The 17,814-nt window shown below is 41.8% G+C and overlaps 1 protein-coding gene across 24 annotated transcripts in view; it reads right to left on the bottom strand.

Annotated features, from left to right (window-relative positions):
• SH3D19 (SH3 domain containing 19) overlaps nt 1–17,814 on the bottom strand; it is a 183,486-nt gene that overhangs the window by 35,876 nt on the left and 129,796 nt on the right. For all 24 annotated transcript variants that reach the window (XR_016393379.1, XR_016393377.1, XR_016393381.1 and 21 more), the window contains 2 exons: nt 14,076–14,183; nt 1,536–1,651 (listed from right to left, as the gene is read on the bottom strand). Coding sequence is in view for 13 of the 24 variants with exons in the window: in XM_089912385.1 (XP_089768511.1) it covers nt 1,536–1,651; nt 14,076–14,183 (224 nt within the window). In the remaining 11 variants the exon portion in view is untranslated. The remainder of the gene's footprint in view (nt 1–1,535; nt 1,652–14,075; nt 14,184–17,814) is intronic.

Genomic DNA, 17,814 nt, shown 5'->3' with positions numbered 1-17,814 from the left:
ATGACATGACTCAGTGAATGCTTTTGTATGCCCACTCATCATTCTCTCATTCCTCTTTACAACCCTCTAGAGTAGAAGCCAGTAACCTTCTCAAGTAACTTTTCCTCTATGGAAATTTGGGATTTTCCCATTCAACAATAGTATGGTGGGAGCCCTATCATCCTCTTTTGGGTCATCTTGGCTGGTTTTTTTTTTTATTTTTTTGGCTCTGCTGCACGGCATGTGGGATCTTAGTTCCCTGACCAGGGATCAAACCCGCACCCCCTGCACTGGAAGCGTGGAGTCTTAACCACCGGACTGCCAGAGAAGTCTCTAGCCCAGTTTTAATAAAAATTTATTAACCAAGTATTTTGAAATGCAAGTGATCACTAAATTTTAATTCAGCCCACAGAAAAATCTCATTAACTTGACATTGGCTAATTCAATTTAATGTCTCCTTCAAAGAAATTTCTCTTCACTAGATGATTAGATGGGTTTGCATGTATAATAGCATAGCTAATACACAAGTGTAAAACTATTATGAAGTTTGAACTGAAAATTTTGCTCAAAGACTTTAAGAACTGGTTTCTTTTGAAACAAACCTTAAAGATAATCTATCATATGGGAATTTGAAAAAGTACAGAAAAACAGTATCGAGGTTGAAATTAAAAAAAAAAACTTTTTACCACCATCTGTTAACAAGTACATGATAAAGCACTACTTTTTAAATTTAAAAAATAATTCTCTCCTAAATTTCAGATGAACAAATTCTTATGATAATTATCTTAAAATTATGTCACTATTTCAGTATTTTATTTTATTTTTTTAAAGATCTATATATTATTTATTTATTTTATTTTTGGCTGCATGAGGTCTTAGCTGTGGCATGCAGGATCTTCACTGAGGCATGTGGGATCTTTTGTTGTGGCGCACGGGCTTCTCTCTAGTTGAGGTGTGTGGGTTTTCTTTTCTCTAGTTGTGGCACGCAGCCTCCAGGGAGCATGGGCTCTGTAGTTGTGGCGCACGGGTTCCAGGGCACGTGGACTCTGTAGTTTAAGGCACACGGGCTCTGGATGAGGCGCGTAGGCTCAGTAGTTGTGGTGCGCGGGCTTAGTTGCCCCGTACGGGGCATGTGGGATCTGAGTGCCCTGACCAGGGATCGAACCCGCGTCCTCTGCATTGTAAGGCGGATTCTTTACCACTGGACCACCAGGGAAGTCCCTAATTTGGTACTTTAAATAAAACCTGATAACTGAACTAAATCTTTCCACAAAAATTAAAGGTTTTTAGAGATTTTCAATAACTTTCTCATTATTAGTGCTATTTAAAAGACAATGCCATAATATTGGTATAGGGCAAATTATTTTATGATGAAGTACAATGAATTAGCCTAATTCTTTTATTTTATAGGAATTTAAAAAATATTAAATAAGTACATGGAGCTTAGAAATTGGTTTTATCTGGCCAATAGTAAAATAATTTAGACACCAGCTGATTACTTAAAATTAGTGCATAGCTTAGTCTTCAACCTAAGATTACCTATAATGACCACTTACCAAGTTTCTAGTTCTGTTAGCATTACTGAGTTTTCCGGATACTGTGCTGAAGGTGTTTCCAATGGGTTTTTCAGTAGGGAGAGGAGGTGGGCTTTGTGGATCCTCCTCATGTGAACCTGGAAAAATAGCAGTAATTAATTAATCAATAATTTCTAGTCTTCCGGGGTTTCAAGGGATGAAATGATTACGGCTTGGTTCCCTATTAGGAAAATGGCTATTGTAAAAGATGCACACAAAGAATGGAGAGCTAAGCAAATGAGAAAGGTATTCTGGCAAACCTCAGAAAACTGATGAGTTAGTAGGCATCGGTTACTTTTTACCAAACGTTTTATAGAGATTAAAAATACTACTAAATAATTATAACAGCAAGCCAGCACTTGTCGAGAACCTTCTATGGGCCGTGCATTAAGGCACTTTATTCGTATACATTTCTCCAAACCAACCTCAATCTAAGTGCTAGATCTGTTGAGTCTACTGGCTAGTAGCCACATGTGGCAATTTAAACTTAAATCTTAATTAAAATTAAATTAAAATTTCAGTCCCTCAGTTGCATTAGCCACATTTCAACTGCTCAGTAGCCACATGTGGCTACTGGCTACCATATCGGACAGCACTATGCTAGATAATATCCTACCCATTTTACAGATGAAGAAACTGACGCTGAGAAGAAAATAAATGTGCTAGCCAGGTCTTAATGCTAGTAATGGTCAGATGGGTTTGAAACCAAAAGCCTGTACGCATAGTAAGGCATGCGGCTTCCTAATAGGTGGTGTATCCAACCCTCCCCCATCCAAATAATTAAGTGTGTTTTCTAATATATTAGCTCCAGATTAATGGGCTTCATTGCTCCTATTTTAACAAGCAATAACTTTACATCCAAACTACATCCTTAACCCAGAGATAGTGCACTCCCAACTTATTTTAAAAAGAAGAAAACAAAGATGACCAGATTTAATTAGTGACAGCTAATTAAAATCTGTGTGCAAAACACTTGGAGAGAGGATGACTGTAACATACTAAAGGAGGCTAAAGCCACCTTTTACTGGTTCGGGCATTTAAAGGAGAGATAGGAATTTTTCCCATTCAAATGAACACTCTCTGCTTCCATTTCACATGAAAAACCTATAACAAAACAAGAGGATGATTTGCCAGGTTCCTGTTTTATCCAGAGAGGAAAACACTCTCAAAAGGGGGAAAATACCCAGGCCAGCTCCTAGGAAAACAGTGATTTAGAGACAGACGAGCGTTCTTAGTTGAGAGGCAGTGCTGCACGGGGAATTAAGACACACACAGGGATGGTCCAACTCAGTCACCATGTTGAAGATTTTCTCTGTGCTGCAGTTTCCTTACTGAAGGGTACAAAGCAGTAAGAATATGAAAGCAGAGAGGAGATAGCTTATGGGAAGGAAGGGACATAGTAATTATCTGGTGTGGGTATGTGGGGGAGGTGGAGATTTTCAATTTCAAACTGTGTGGTCAGCAGAGTGCTCAGTGAGAAAAGTGGCATTTCAGCAAAGACCTGAAGGAACAGTGAAGGAGCGAGCCATGCAGAGATCTGGGGAAAGGACATCCTAGTCAGAAGAAACAGGTCCCCAGGGGAAGAAGCTGACAGGTTCAGAGCAAGGAGTTTTGCACCACAAAGCTGTTCCTTTCTTTTCTTGTCCATTCCAAGTTCTTTGGATACCAAAAGTCTTATTTTTTTTCCTCCACAGCAATATATGCATTGCTTAATAATCGTAATAATAAAATTCTGGGGAACTGTTTTTTTTTTTTTTTTTCCCCCCAGTACACAGGCCTCTCACTGTTGTGGCCTCTCCCGTTGCAGAGCACAGGCTCCGGACGCGCAGGCTCAGCAGCCATGGCTCACAGACCCAGCCGCTCTGCGGCATGTGGGATCTTCCCGGACCGGGGCACGAACCCATGTCCCCTGCATCGGCAGGCGGACTCTCAACCACTGCGCCACCAGGGAAGCCCTGGGGAACTGGTTTTTGATATACACAGAAAGAATTCTCTAGGAACTGGCACTTCAGTTCTCTCACATATAGCAGTACAGAACTCAGCTTTCTAATAGTTCCTGGAGCTTTGTCAGGATAATAAATAAAGGTGCTTTCTCAATATACCCTTCTCAGGATTTCAGGACTATTAATCCAATTTATAAGTGTGTAGAAAAGAGTAAACACAGCAGGCCTGAGTTACAAGGTTGGTCCTTGCTGGCACCTAGGAACTTGGATTTTGGGAAGCTTCGCACCATTTCTAGAACAGATAAAACAAAAGTATATGGTTTATGCTGAACACCTGCTTTCCTTCTGGGAAATCTGGAATTTTGGTACATGCCCAAATTCCTAGAGGTGTCCATGTAACCAGCCCCCAACAAAAACCCCTGGGTATTGAGTCTCTAATGAGCTTCCCTGATTGACATTTCACATCTGAGTGGAGTTAGGTACACCCTGTGTGACTCCACTGGGAGAGGACTCCTAGAAACTTGTGCTGGTTTCCTCCAGACTTTGCCCCGGGCACCTTTTTCCTTTGCTGATTTTGCTTCGCATACTTTTGCTATAATAAATCACAGCCACGAACACAACTATATGCTAAATCCTGTGAGTCCTCCTAGCAAATCCTCAAACATGGGGATCTGGGGGACCCTGACACAACAGGAGAATACATTTAAATGTAAAAGTTGTATTGCATAAAGCCACATGAGCTTCGGGTAATATTTATTATTATTCTATCTCACGCAGCTTATTAAAATCCCAAATACTTTTTTTTTTAAATGCTTGGCTTTTTTTGTTTGTTTGTTTTTGTTTATTTATTTATTTATTTTTGGCTGTGTTGGGTCCTCATTTCTGTGCGAGGGCTTTCTCTAGTTGTGGCAAGCGGGTGGCCACTCTTCATCGCGGTGCGCGGGCCTCTCCCGTTGCGGAGCACAGGTTCCAGACGCGCAGGCTCAGTAGTTGTGGCTCATGGGCCCAGCCTCTCCGCGGCATGTAGGATCTTCCCAGACCAGGGCTCGAACCCACGTCCCCTGCATTAGCAGGCAGACCCTCAACCACTGCGCCACCAGGGAAGCCCCCAAATACTTTTAACAAGGTAACAGTGAGCAGGCCGACAACCCGATGAGCTGTCCTGTCTCTGATCTGTAGGCTATATAATACTGTCAAAAGAAACATACAACCAGTTCTTCAGTCTAACACTACAATATAAGCTCCTAAGAAGCGAGAACCCACTAGAATTTGGTACCCTTGACTTTCTCTCCTCCTCATTCTTCATAGAAACTCCGTTCAATCTTCTCACTATTTGGCTTAGGGCCATCAGTTAATAAAACCATCAAGAGACTAAAACCAATATGATTCTTCTAGGTAGTATTTTATAGAGAAACCATACCCCTAAACTAAGTTTCATGGCATGCCAGGGGATGCCTACAGTGTAACCCTGGGATGCTGCAGGTGAAGGACTGGGACACTTGCTCTGCTGTTGGCAGGAATGGAGTGGCAGAATCTCGTTAGACAAAGGCAAAGATGCAACTGGGCTATGCAAAAGCACTAAAGGAAATGAAAGGAAAGCAGAGGCTCACAGAGAAAGCTCTGTGATCACCCAGGAACTGCTCTGGAACCCACTGTATGTGCATTCATGTGCATACATACTCACGCTTTTTCTAATCTCTAGGGCCTAAGGTAAACAGTTCTGGCCCTCTTGGCTTCTCTCTTATGATAATATCAGATGTATCTGCAGGACTTATTAAATAAAATTCATCCAAAATTTCATTTATTGTAACACTGAAAAATCAAGTAAGGAAGTGTATCAAAATGTAGTGTTATACTAATTAAAATAATATTTTTATACACTGTTATGTTTTGTTTTGTTTTTTTTTTTTGCGGTACACGGGCCTCTCACTGTTGTGGCCTCTCCCGTTGCGCAGCACAGGCTCTGGACACGCCGGCTCAGCGGCCATGGCTCACGGGCCCAGCCGCTCCATGGCATGTGGGATCTTCCTGGACCGGGGCACGAACACATGTCCCCTGCATAGGCAGGCGGACTCTCAACCACTGCGCCACCAGGGAAGCCCCACTGTTACGTTTTTATAACTCTTGGTTACTCCTCTTCAGACAATTCACACATAGCTATATTTAGATTATGCTCATTGGAATAATACATTCCTGACAGACATATACAACTGTATTTGCTATCAGTTTCAAAACTTTCCTACCAAATCTTTACTACTGGCACTGACATACGATATTACAACTACTCTGAGTTTTAGCCTCCCTCTGTTCTCTCTGCCTAAGACAACGTTAAAGAGAAGTAAAAACCAAATTTACTGTACTGTACTTCCCTGGTGGCACAGTGGTTAAGAATCCACCCACCAATGCAAGGGACATGGGTTCAAGCCCTGGCCTGGGAAGATCCCACATGCCGCAGAGCAACTAAGTCTATGTGCCACAACAACTGAGCCTGCGCTCTAGAGCCCGCAAGCCACAACTACTGAGCCCGTGTGCTGCAACTACAGAAGCCCATGTGCTCTAGGGCCCATGTGCCAGAACTACTGAGCCTGCACGCCTAGAGCTCATGCTCTGCAACAAGAGAAGCCACCGCAATGAAAAGCCCGTGCACTGCAATAAAGAGTAGTCCCCGCTCGCCACAACTAGAGAAAGCCTGCATGCAGCAACGAAGACCCAATGCAGCCAAAAATAAATTTAAAAAAACCAAAAAAATAAAATTTGCTGTACTAATTGTCTAAAGAATTATGAGAAAACAACTTGCTTTTAAATGTTCTCGAGGGGAGGACCTTCAAGATGGCGGAGGAGTAAGATGTGGAGATCACCTTCCTCCCCACAAATACATCAAAAATACATTTACATGTGGAACAAATCCTACAGAACACCTAATGAACGCTGGCAGAAGACCTCAGACTTCCCGAAAGGCAAGAAACTCCCCACGTACCTGGACAGGTCAAAAGAAAAAAGAAAAAACAGAGACAAAAGAATAGGGATGGGACCTGCACCTCTGGGAGGGAGCTGTGAAGGAGGAAAAGTTTCCACACACTAGGAAGCCTCTTCACTGGTGGAGATGAGGGGTGTGGCGGGGAGGAAGCTTCGTAGCCACGGAGGAGAGCGCAGCAACAGGGGTGCGGAGGGCAAAGCGGAGAGATTCCCGCACAGAGGATCGGTGCCGACCAGCACTCACCAGCCCGAGAGGCTTGTCTGCTCACCCACTGAGGTGGGTGGGGGCTGGGAGCTGAGGCTCGGGCTTCGGAGGGCAGATCCCAGGGACAGGACTGGGGTTGGCTGCGTGAACACAGCCTGAAGGGGGCTAGTGTGCCACAGCTAGCCAGAAGGGAGTCCAGGAAAAAGTCTGGAATTGCCTAAGAGGTAAGAGACCATTGTTTCGGGGTGTGCAAGGAGAGGGGATTCAGAGCACCGCCTAAACGAGCTACAGAGACGGGCGCAAGCTGCGGCCATCAGCGTGGACCCCAGAGACGGGCATGAGATGCTAAGGCTGCTGCCGCCACCAAGAAGCCTGTGTGGAAGCACAGGTCACTATCCATACCTCCCCTCTTGGGAGCCTGTGCAGCCTGCCCCTGCCAGGGTCCTGTGATCCAGGGACAACTTCCCAGGGAGAGCACATGGCACGCCTCAGGCTGGTGCAACGTCACACCAGCCTCTGCCACCACAGGCTCGCCCCGCATTCTGTACCCCTCCCTCTCCCCGCCTGAGTGAGCCAGAGCCCCCTAATCAGCGGCTCCTTTAACCCCGTCCTGTCTGGGCAGGAAACAGATGCCCTCAGGCGACCCACACGCAGAGGCAGGGCCAAATCCAAAGCTGAACCCCAGGAGCTGTGCAAACAAGGAAGAGAAAGGGAAATCTCTCCCAGCAGCCTCAGGAGCAGTGGATTAAATCTCCACAATCACCTTGATGTACCCTGCATCTGTGGAATACCTGAATAGAAAACAAATAATCCCAAAATTGAGGCAGGGGACTCTGGGAGCAACTGTAGACTTGGGGTTTGCTATCTGCATCTAATTTGTTTCTGGTTTTAGGTTTATCTCAGTTTAATATTTAGAGCTTATTATCACTGATAGATTTGTTTATTGATTTGGTTGCTCTCTTCCTTTTTTTTTTTCTCTTTTTTTTGTGGAACGCGGGCCTCTCACTGTTGTGGCCTCTCCTGTTGCGGAGCGCAGGCTCCAGACGCGCAGGCTCAGCGGCCATGGCTCACGGGCCCAGCCGCTCCGCGGCATGTGGGATATTCCCAGACCGGGGCACGAACCCGTGTCCCCTGCATCAGCAGGCGGGCTCTCAACCACTGTGCCACCAGGGAAGCGCCCCTTTTTAAAAAAAAAAAAAATATATATATATATATATTTTTTTTTTTCCTTTTTCTCTTTTTGTGAGTGTGTATGTGTATGCTTCTTTGTGTGATTTTGTCTGTATAGCTTTGCTTTTACCATTTGTCCTAGGGTTCTGTCTGTCGTTTTTTTCTTTGTTTGTTTGTTTTGTGGTTATTTTTTTAGTATAGTTTTTAGCACTTGTTATCATTGGTGGATTTGTTTATTGGTTTGCTTGCTCTCTTCTTTTTCTTTTTTGATTACCTTTTTATTTTAATAACTTCATTTTATTCTTCCTTCCTCCCTTCCTCCCTTTCTTTCTCTCTTTCGTTTTCTCCGTTTTCTTCTGAGTCGAGTGGCTGACAAGGTCTTGGTGCTCCAGCCAGGTGTCAAGCGTGAGCCTCTGAGGTGGGAGAGCCTAGTTCAGGACATTGGTCCACCAGAGTCCTGCCAGCTACACATAATTTCAAATGGCAAAAGCTCTCCCAGAGATCTCCATCTCAACACTAAGACCCAGCTCCACTCAACGACCAGCAAGCTACAGTGCTGGACACCCTATGCCAAACAACTAGCAAGACAGGAACACAACACCACCCATTAGCAGAGAGGCGGCCTAAAATCATAATAAGGTTACAGACACCCCGAACCACACCACAGGACGTGGTCCTGCCCACCAGAAAGACAAGGTCCAGCTTCATCCACCAGAACACAGGCACTAGTCCCCTCCACCAGGAATCCTACACAACCCACTGAACCAATCTTCCCCACTGGCAGCAGACACCAAAAGCAATGGGAACTATGAACCTGCAGCCTGCAAAAAGCAGGCCCGAAATGCAGCAAGTTAAGCAAAATGAGAAGACAGAGGAAAACAGAGCAGATAAAGGAGAAAAGTAAAAACCCACCACACCAAACAAATCAGAGGAACTAGGCAGTCTACCTGAAAAAGAATTCAGAGTAATGATAGCAAAGATGATCCAAAATCTTGGAAATAGAATGGAGAAAATACAAGAAACGTTTAACAAGGATCTAGAAGAACTAAAGAGCAAACAAACAATGATGAACGACACAATAAATGAAATCAAAAATTCTCTAGAAGGGATCAATAGCAGAATAACTGAGGCAGAAGAACGGATAAGTGACCTGGAAGATAAAAGAGTGGAAATAACTACCACAGAGCAGAATAACGAAAAAAGAATGAAAAGAATTGAGGACAGTCTCAGACACCTCTGGGACAATACTGAAAGCACCAACATTCAAATTATTGGGGTCCCAGAAGTAGAAGAGAAAAACAAAGGGACTGAGAAAATATTTGAAGAGATTAAAGTTGAAAACTTCCCTAATGTGGGAAAGGAAATAGTCAGTCAAGTCCAGGAAGCACAGAGAGTCCCATACAGGATAAATCCAAGGAGAAACACGCCAAGACACATATTAATCAAACTATCAAAAATTAAATACAAAGAAAAAATATTAAAAGCAGCAAGGGAAAAGCAAGTAACATACAAGGGAATCCCCATAAGGATTCAGCTGATTCCTCAGCAGATTTCTCAGCAGAAACTCTGCAAGCCAGAAGGGTGTGGCAGGACATATTTAAAGTGATGAAAGGGAAGAACCTACAAGCAAGATTACTCTACTCAGCAAGGATCTCATTCAGATTCAATGGAGAAATTAAAACCTTTACAGACAAGCAAAAGTTAAGAGAATTCAGCACCACCAAACTAGCTTTACAACAAATGCTAAAGGAACTTCTCTAGGCAGGAAACACAAGAGAAGGAGAAGACCTACAATAACAAACCCAAAACAATTAAGAAAATGGTCATAGAAACATACATATCGATAATTACCTTAAATGTAATTGGATTAAATGCTCCAACCAAAAGACACAGACTGGCTGAATGGATATAAAAACAAGACCCATATATATGCTATCTACAAGACACCCACTTCAGACCTGGGGACACATACAGACTGAAAGTAAGGGGATGGAAAAAGATATTCTATGCAAATGGAAATCAAAAGAAAGCTGGAGTACCAATTCTCATACCAGGCAAAATAGATGTTTAAATAAAGACTATTACAAGAGACAAAGAAGGACACTACATAATGATCAAGGCATCAATCCAAGAAGAAGATATAACAATTGTAAATATTTATGCACCCAACATAGGAGCACCTCAATACATCAGGCAAATGCTAACAGCCATAAAATGGGAAATCGACAGTAACACAATCATAGTAGGGGACTTTAACACCACTTTCACCAATGGAGAGATCACCCAAAATGAAAATAAATAAGGAAACACAAGCTTTAAATGATACATTAAACAAGATGGACTTAATTGATATTTATAGGACATTCCATCCAAAAACAACAGAATACGCTTTCTTCTGCTCATGGAACATTCTCCAGGATAGACCATATCTTAGGTCACAAATCAAGGACTGGTAAATTTAAGAAAATTGAAATTGTATCCAGTATCTTTTCTGACCACGACGCAATGAGACTAGATATCAATTACAGGAAGAAATCTGTAAAAAATACAAACACACGGAGGCTAAACAATACACTACTAAATACCCAAGAGATCACTGAAGAAATCAAAGAGGTAATCAAAAATACCTAGAAACAAATGACAATGAAAACACGATGACCCAAAACCTATGGGATGCAACAAAAGCAGTTCTAAGAAGGAAGTCTATAGCAATACAATCCTACCTCAAGAAACAAGAAACATCTCAAATAAACAACCTAACCTTACACTAAAGCAATTAGAGAAAGAAGAACAAAAAACCCCCAAAGTTAGCAGAAGGAAAGAAATCATAAAGATGAGATCAGAAATAAATGAAAAAGAAATGAAGGAAACGATAGCAAAGATGAATAACACTAAAAGCTGGTTCTTTGAGAAGATAAACAAAATCGATAAACCATTAGCCAGACTCATCAAGTAAAAAAGGGAGAAGACTCAAATCAACAGAATTAGAAATGAAAAAGGAGAAGTAACAACTGACACTGCAGAAATACAAAGGATCATGAGAGACTAGTACAAGCAACTATATGCCAATAAAATGGGCAACCTGGAAGAAATGGACAAATTCTTCGAGAAGCACAACCTTCTGAGACTGAACCAGAAAGAAATAGAAAATATAAACAGACAAATCACAAGCACTGAAATTGAAACTGTGATTAAAAATTTTCCAACAAACAAAAGCCCAGGATCAGAAGGATTCACAGGTGAATTCTATCAAACATTTAGAGAAGAGCTAACACCAATCCTTCTCAAACTCTTCCAAGATATAGCAGAGGGAGGAACACTGCCAATCTCATTCGATGAGACCACCATCACCTTGATAACAAAACCAGACAAAGATGTCACAAAAAAAGAAATCTACACACCAATATCACTGATGAACATACATGCAAAAATCCTCAACAAAATACTAGCAAACAGAATCCAGCAGCACATTAAAAGGATCATACACCATGATATAGTGGGATTTATCCCAGGAAGCAAGAATTCTTCAATATACGCAAATCAATCAATGTGATAAACTATATTAACAAACTGAAGGAGAAAAACCATATGATTATCTCAATAGAAACAGAAAAGGCTTTCGACAAAATTCAACACCCATTTATGATAAAAACATGCCAGAAAGTGGGAATAGAGGAAACTTACCTCAACATAATAAAGGCCAGATATGACATACCCACAGCCAACATTGTTCTCAGTGATGAAAACTGAAAGCATTTCCACTAAGATCAGGAACAAGACTAGGTTGCCCACTCTCACCTCTGTTATTCAACATAGTTTTGGAAGTTTTAGCCACAGCAATCAGAGAAGAAAAAGAAATAAAAGGAATCTAAATCGGAAAAGAAGAAGTAAATCTGTCACTGTTTGCAGATGACATGATACTATAAATAAAGAATCCTAAAGATGCCACCAGAAAACCACTAGAGCTAATCAATGAATTTGGTAAAGTAGCAGGATACAAAATTAATACACAGAAAACTCTTGCATCCCTATATACTAATGATGAAAAATCTGAAAGAGAAATTAAGGAAACATTCCCATTTACCACTGCAATAAAAAGAATAAAACACCTAGGAATAAACCTACCTAAGGAGACGAAAGACCTGTATGAAGAAAACTATAAGACACTGATGAAAGAAATTAAAGATGATACAAACAGATGGAGAGATATACCATGTTCTTGGTCTGGAAGAATCAACATCGTGAAAACGACTATACTACCCAAAGCAATCTACAGATTGAATGCAATCCCTATCAAACTACCAATGGCATTTTTCACAGAACTAGAATAAAAAATTTCACAATTTGTATGGAAACACAAAAGACCCCAAATAGCCAAAGCAATCTTGAGAAAGAAAAAACGGAGCTGGAGGAATCAGGCTCCCTGACTTCAGACTATACTACAGAGCTACAGTCATCAAGACAGTATGGTATTGGCACAAAAACAGAAACACAGATCAATGGAACAGGAAAGAATGCCCAGAGATAAATCCATGCACATATGGTCACCTTATCTTTGATAAAGGAGGCAAGAATATACAATGGAGAATTAGTCATGCTGGGAAAACTGGACAGATACACGTAAAACAATGAAATTAGAACACCCCCTAATGCCATACACAAAAATAAACTCAAAATGGATTAAAGACCTAAATGTTAAGGCCAGACACTATAAAACTCTTAGAAGAAACACAGGCAAAACACTCTATGACATAAATCAAAGCGCGATCCTTTTTGACCCACCTCCTAGAGAAATGGAAATAAAAATAAACAAATGGGACCTAATGAAACTTAAAAGCTTTTTCACAGCAAAGGAAACCATAAACAAGATGAAAAGACAACCCTTAGAATGGGAGAACATATTTGCAAATGAAGCAACTGACAAAGGATTAATCTCCAAAATCTATAAGCAGCTCATACAGATCAATATCAAAAAGACAAACAACCCAATCCAAAAATGGGCAGAAAACCTAAACAGACATTTCCCCCAAGAAGATATACAGATTCCCAACAAAGACATCAAAGGATGCTCAACATCACTAATCATTAGAGAAATGTAAATCAAAACTACAGTGAGGTATCACCTCACACCAGTCAGAATGGCCATCATCAAAAAACCTACAAACAATAAATGCTGGAGAGGGTGTGGAGAAAAGGGAACCCTCTTGCACTGCTGGTGGGAATGTAAATTGATACAGCCACTATGGAGAACAGTTTGGAGGTTCCTTAAAAAACTAAAAATAGAATTACCATACAACCCAGCAATCCCATTACTGGGCATATACCCTGAGAAAACCATAATTCTAAAAGAGTCATGTACCATAATGTTTATTGCAGCTCTATTTACAATAAGCAGGTAATGGAAGCAACCTAAGTGTCCATCGACAGATGAATGGATCAAGAAGATGTGGCACATATATACAATGGAATATGACTCAGCCATAAAAAGAAACAAAATTGAGTTAATTTTTAGTGAGGTGGATGTACCTAGAGTCTGTCATACAGAGTGAAGTAAGTCAGAAAGAGAAAAACAAATACCATATGCTAACACATATATATGGAATCCTAAAAAAAAAGTGGTTCTGAAGAACCTAGGGGCAGGACAGGAATAAAGACGCAGATGCAGAGAATGGACTTGAGAATATGGGGAGGGGGGAGGGGAAGCTGGGACAAACTGAGAGAGTGGCATGGACATATATACACTACCAAATGTAAACTAGATAGCTAGTGGGAAGCAGCTGCATAGCACAGGGGGATCAGCTCAGTGCTTTGTGACCACCTAGAGGGGAGGGATAGGGAGGGTGGGAGGGAGGGAGATGCAAGAGGGAAGAGATATGGGGATATATGTATATGTATAACTGATTCACTTTGTAATAAAGCAGAAACTAACACACCATTGTAAAGCAATTATACTGCAATAAAGATGTTAAAAAATTAAAAAATAAATGAGGGAGGAGATATGGGGATATATGTATAGGTATAGCTGATTCACTCTGTTATACAGCAGAAACTAAGACACCATTGTAAAGCAATTATACTCCAATAAAGATGTTAAAAGAAAATGTTCTCGACAGAAAAATAATAATAAGTGGCTGATTACACATAATTTCAAAAGCAGACATTGATAATTAGCATATATTTCTCCCTGGCTCTTGGAGAAGCAAATAAATGAGGCAGAGAAGTGCTTACATTTTCCTGGTTTGGCTGGAATTCGAATCACAGTGGGCTTCCTGGTGGGTGCTGGTTGAACTGCTCGTTCCTTTGCTGGTTCTGTTCTTGTGGGGAGCTGAAAGGGATCTAATGAAAAACACAGTGTATTTTGCATGTTTTAGTTAACATGGACTCAAACAAAAAAACCTCATTCATAATTAAAGAGTCATATTTTTCATGCCCTAGGGAAAACTATTCATGGATAAACAAAATCTCAGTTTGCAGAGACAAAAGCAAAGTCAGGGCTCATGAAAGGAAATAACTTGGCGCTCCGTAAATAATTCATGTGGCTTTTCTTCCTCTCTGATGAGAGAGATCCAGGACAATCTTCAATTATGTAGAAGCTATCTTTCACAGGAGTGTAATCATTCCATAAGTGTCTGCCTGAAAATGAGGGGCAATTGAAACATGCAGCCAATTTCCCCCCTATAGTGAAGCCTCCCGGATCCCCCAGGAAGGAAGGTCTCTTTGCCCCACCCCTGTGCCTGCATTGGAAAACCTCCCTGAAGGGCTGGCCCTGGGCCTCGTCCCCACCCCTCATCCCACCCTGCCGGAGCCTGGCAGCAGCACTCTCGGATTGAGTAGTGAAGTGAAACTACACCTTGCTAACATGAAAACGGAAAACGTTTTATCCTGGAAATAAAATAAGACATCACCCTTCAAATATTTAATTTGGGGCCAAGGATATATATTCTCCATCTTAACCCACTCATTTAAAATGTACAGTATGTGCTTAGGGAGAGTATTTTAAATAAAAGCATAACCACCAAACTTTTTTCTTCCTTTCTTCGTTTTTGGCCATGCCGCAAGGCTTGTGGGGTCTTAGTTACCCAACCAGGGATGGAACCCAGGCCCTCAGCAGTGAGAGCGTGGAGCCCTAACCACTGGACCACCAGAGAAATCCCCCACTAAACTTTTTTACTGAAAGAAAGAGTCTTTTTTTCTTTAATGTAAATGTTCTTTTTAGTAGTTTGGGAAGATGACCAAAAAATTTTTAGAAGATGAAAAACCTAAAAATAAATAGATTAGCAAAAATAAAATCAAATGCTGTACAATGCATACTCTATACAGTGCACAGGGTCTCAAGAGGCCGCTTTTGCCTTTATTCAGCAAGAGGCAGAATGAATACATACTGTATTCAGAACCTGTTCTCTGGATCTCGCCTGTAGGGAGATACTCCCTATAAACAATGCCCTTCACAGCACTTGTGATGAACAGCATTCATGTTCTGCCTGTTATGAGCTGCAGTTCAATAAAGCATCTTTTGCTGACCAGCTCTTTTCAGAATACACGAAGAGCTGAGCTAAGGATAAGATGGCCTTTCAGCTCCTTGATACTTGCCCTTCCCTTCCACCCAGCTCTCAGGCAACCCCACTCTCAGACCTGCTACCAGAGCATCACCCACTCACTAGTCACTTGATCTCACATGTCTGCTTACCACGTGCCAGTAACGGTGCGAGGTGGGGAGACAGGATGGTTAAGTACAATCCTATTTTAAGTTTATTATCTATCACCTAAGTAAGGCCCCCAGATGGCATGCTAGGTAAAATAATAATTATTAGACTAGTTAGAAAAAAAAAAATTAGATGACCCCTCTATGGAAACCGGTCTATTAGCTCATTAGTGAGGCGAGTCTTGTCTATGCTCAAAAATCCAACTCAACATCATCAAAACAGTATCAAACTTTCAGAAAAGGCTCTTGTAATAATATCACTTTCTTCCATTGTAACCTGTATCTCCAGAAAACAAACAAAGCTTCTTCTTTTAGGTCTAAGGAAATTCGTCAATTCCTTATTTTGTTATAGCATTATTTTTCATTTCAAAAGTAACATTTATTGTAAAAATAGGAAACATTAAGAAATATATGATAGGGACTTCCCTGGTGGCGCAGTGGTTAAGAATCCGCCTGCCAATGCAGGGGACACAGGTTCGATCCCTGGTCCAGGAAGATCCCACATGCCGTGGAGCAACTAAGCCCGTGAGCCACAACTACTGAGCCTGCACTCTAGAGTCCACAAGCCACAACTACTGAAGCCTGCATGCCACAACTACTGAAGCCCATGCGCCTAGAGCCTGTGCTCCACAACAAGAGAAGCCACCGCAATGAGAAGCCCTCACACCACAATGAAGAGTAGCCCCCGGGCTTCCCTGGTGGCACGGTGGTTGAGAATTTGCCTGCCAATGCAGGGGACACGGGTTCGAGCCCTGGTCTGGGAGGATCCCACATGCCACGGAGCAACTAGGCCCATGAGCCACAACTACTGAGCCTGCGCGTCTGGAGCCTGTGCTCCACAACAAGAGGGGCTGCGCACTGCAATGAAGAGTGGTCCCTGCTTGCTGCAACTGGAGAAAGCCCTCGCACAGAAACGAAGACCAAACACAGCCAAAATTAAAAATAAATAAATAAAAAAAACCTTAACCTGAGTTGCCAAAACTCAGGTTAAGATAGTGGTGATTCTTCAGATGCCTTAAAAAAAAAAAAAAAGAGTAGCCCCCGCCCGCCACTAGAGAAAGCCCACACACAACAATGAAGACCCAACACAGCCAAAAATAAATAAATTTATTAAAAAGAAAAAAATAAGTTGATCTTTAAAAAAAAAAGGAATATATGATAGAAAGTCTCCTGTAATCCCATCGCTGCAGTAGTAATTATTATCTAAAATATGTGTATCTGTCTACAGATTTTTTTTCTGTATTATATGTATTATTACATAGGTATTTTGAAAAACACAAACAGGATCATTTTATACCTATTTCTTTGTAACTTACTCTTTCACTTTTTTTCATTCAGTATTGATTGGGTGCCTGCTACACATCAAATGCTATTCTAGATGCTGGGAATACGTCAGTGAACAGAGCAAAGAACTCTGCCCTTGTGATGCTTACACTCCAGCAGGAGACGGAGACAATAAACAGTAAATATACTGAGTGATTCATGTGGTATATTAGAAGCTGAGACATGCTACTGAAAAAGGGAAACGTAGAGCAAGGGGGAACTTCAGTTGTGGGCAGAAGGGAAGCAGGTTGCAGCGTGAAACAGGAGTGCAGGGGGCGAGGGAGAGGAGGGCTCCATGATCCTCTTTCCAACAGACGGATTTTACATATTCTAACAGTTCTTCCAAGCTGAAAAATACACTTTGGGTTTTTAGGAAACAGCAGTGCTGATGGATAAAAAGGGGAAGGTAGGCTGGTATTAAAACCCATTATTGCAAACATTACCTGAAACTGAACTCCCTGAACGTGTCATCTGTTCTGAGTAATGCTAGCTAGAATGAAAGAATTTGAAGACCCCAATCTCGGCATATATTTTATTCAAACACAGAAACATAGTATCTCTCCTGTGGGCACACCTTTCCTTCCTGTTCGTCTCTCTCCCCTGCCGTTGCCCCTGCTCTGCCTCCTTGGCCCTCATTGGAACCCACTGACCTCCAAGGAGCGACTTTCCTTCCCCCACTGCTGCAGACTTGACTGTCCCCCGTCCCCTCAACCTTGGTTGTAACAGCCCATCCTCTCAGGGCTCTGTTTCCTGCTGGGAAAAGGACCAAAATTCAAGAAAAGGATTAAGGCTGATAACTGTTCACAGTGCTCTCCCATTCAAGTGGTATTTCTGCTTTAACGCTGCTTTGGGCCCCTACGATCTGGTGGTTATTAGGATAGGTTTTTAGTTGGTGATTTTGGGGGGGTGAGTGTGGAGGGAGAAGAAAATCTTGAGCATGGA

Source organism: Delphinapterus leucas, chromosome 5, assembly GCF_059928025.1.
Source record: "Delphinapterus leucas isolate spDelLeu-1000000601 "Yukka" chromosome 5, BTC_Dleu_Yukka2, whole genome shotgun sequence".
In the NCBI taxonomy this organism is placed as follows: Eukaryota; Metazoa; Chordata; class Mammalia; order Artiodactyla; family Monodontidae; genus Delphinapterus; species Delphinapterus leucas.
Note: the sequence above shows the minus strand (reverse complement) of the source record. Positions and strands in the feature narration are given on the sequence as shown.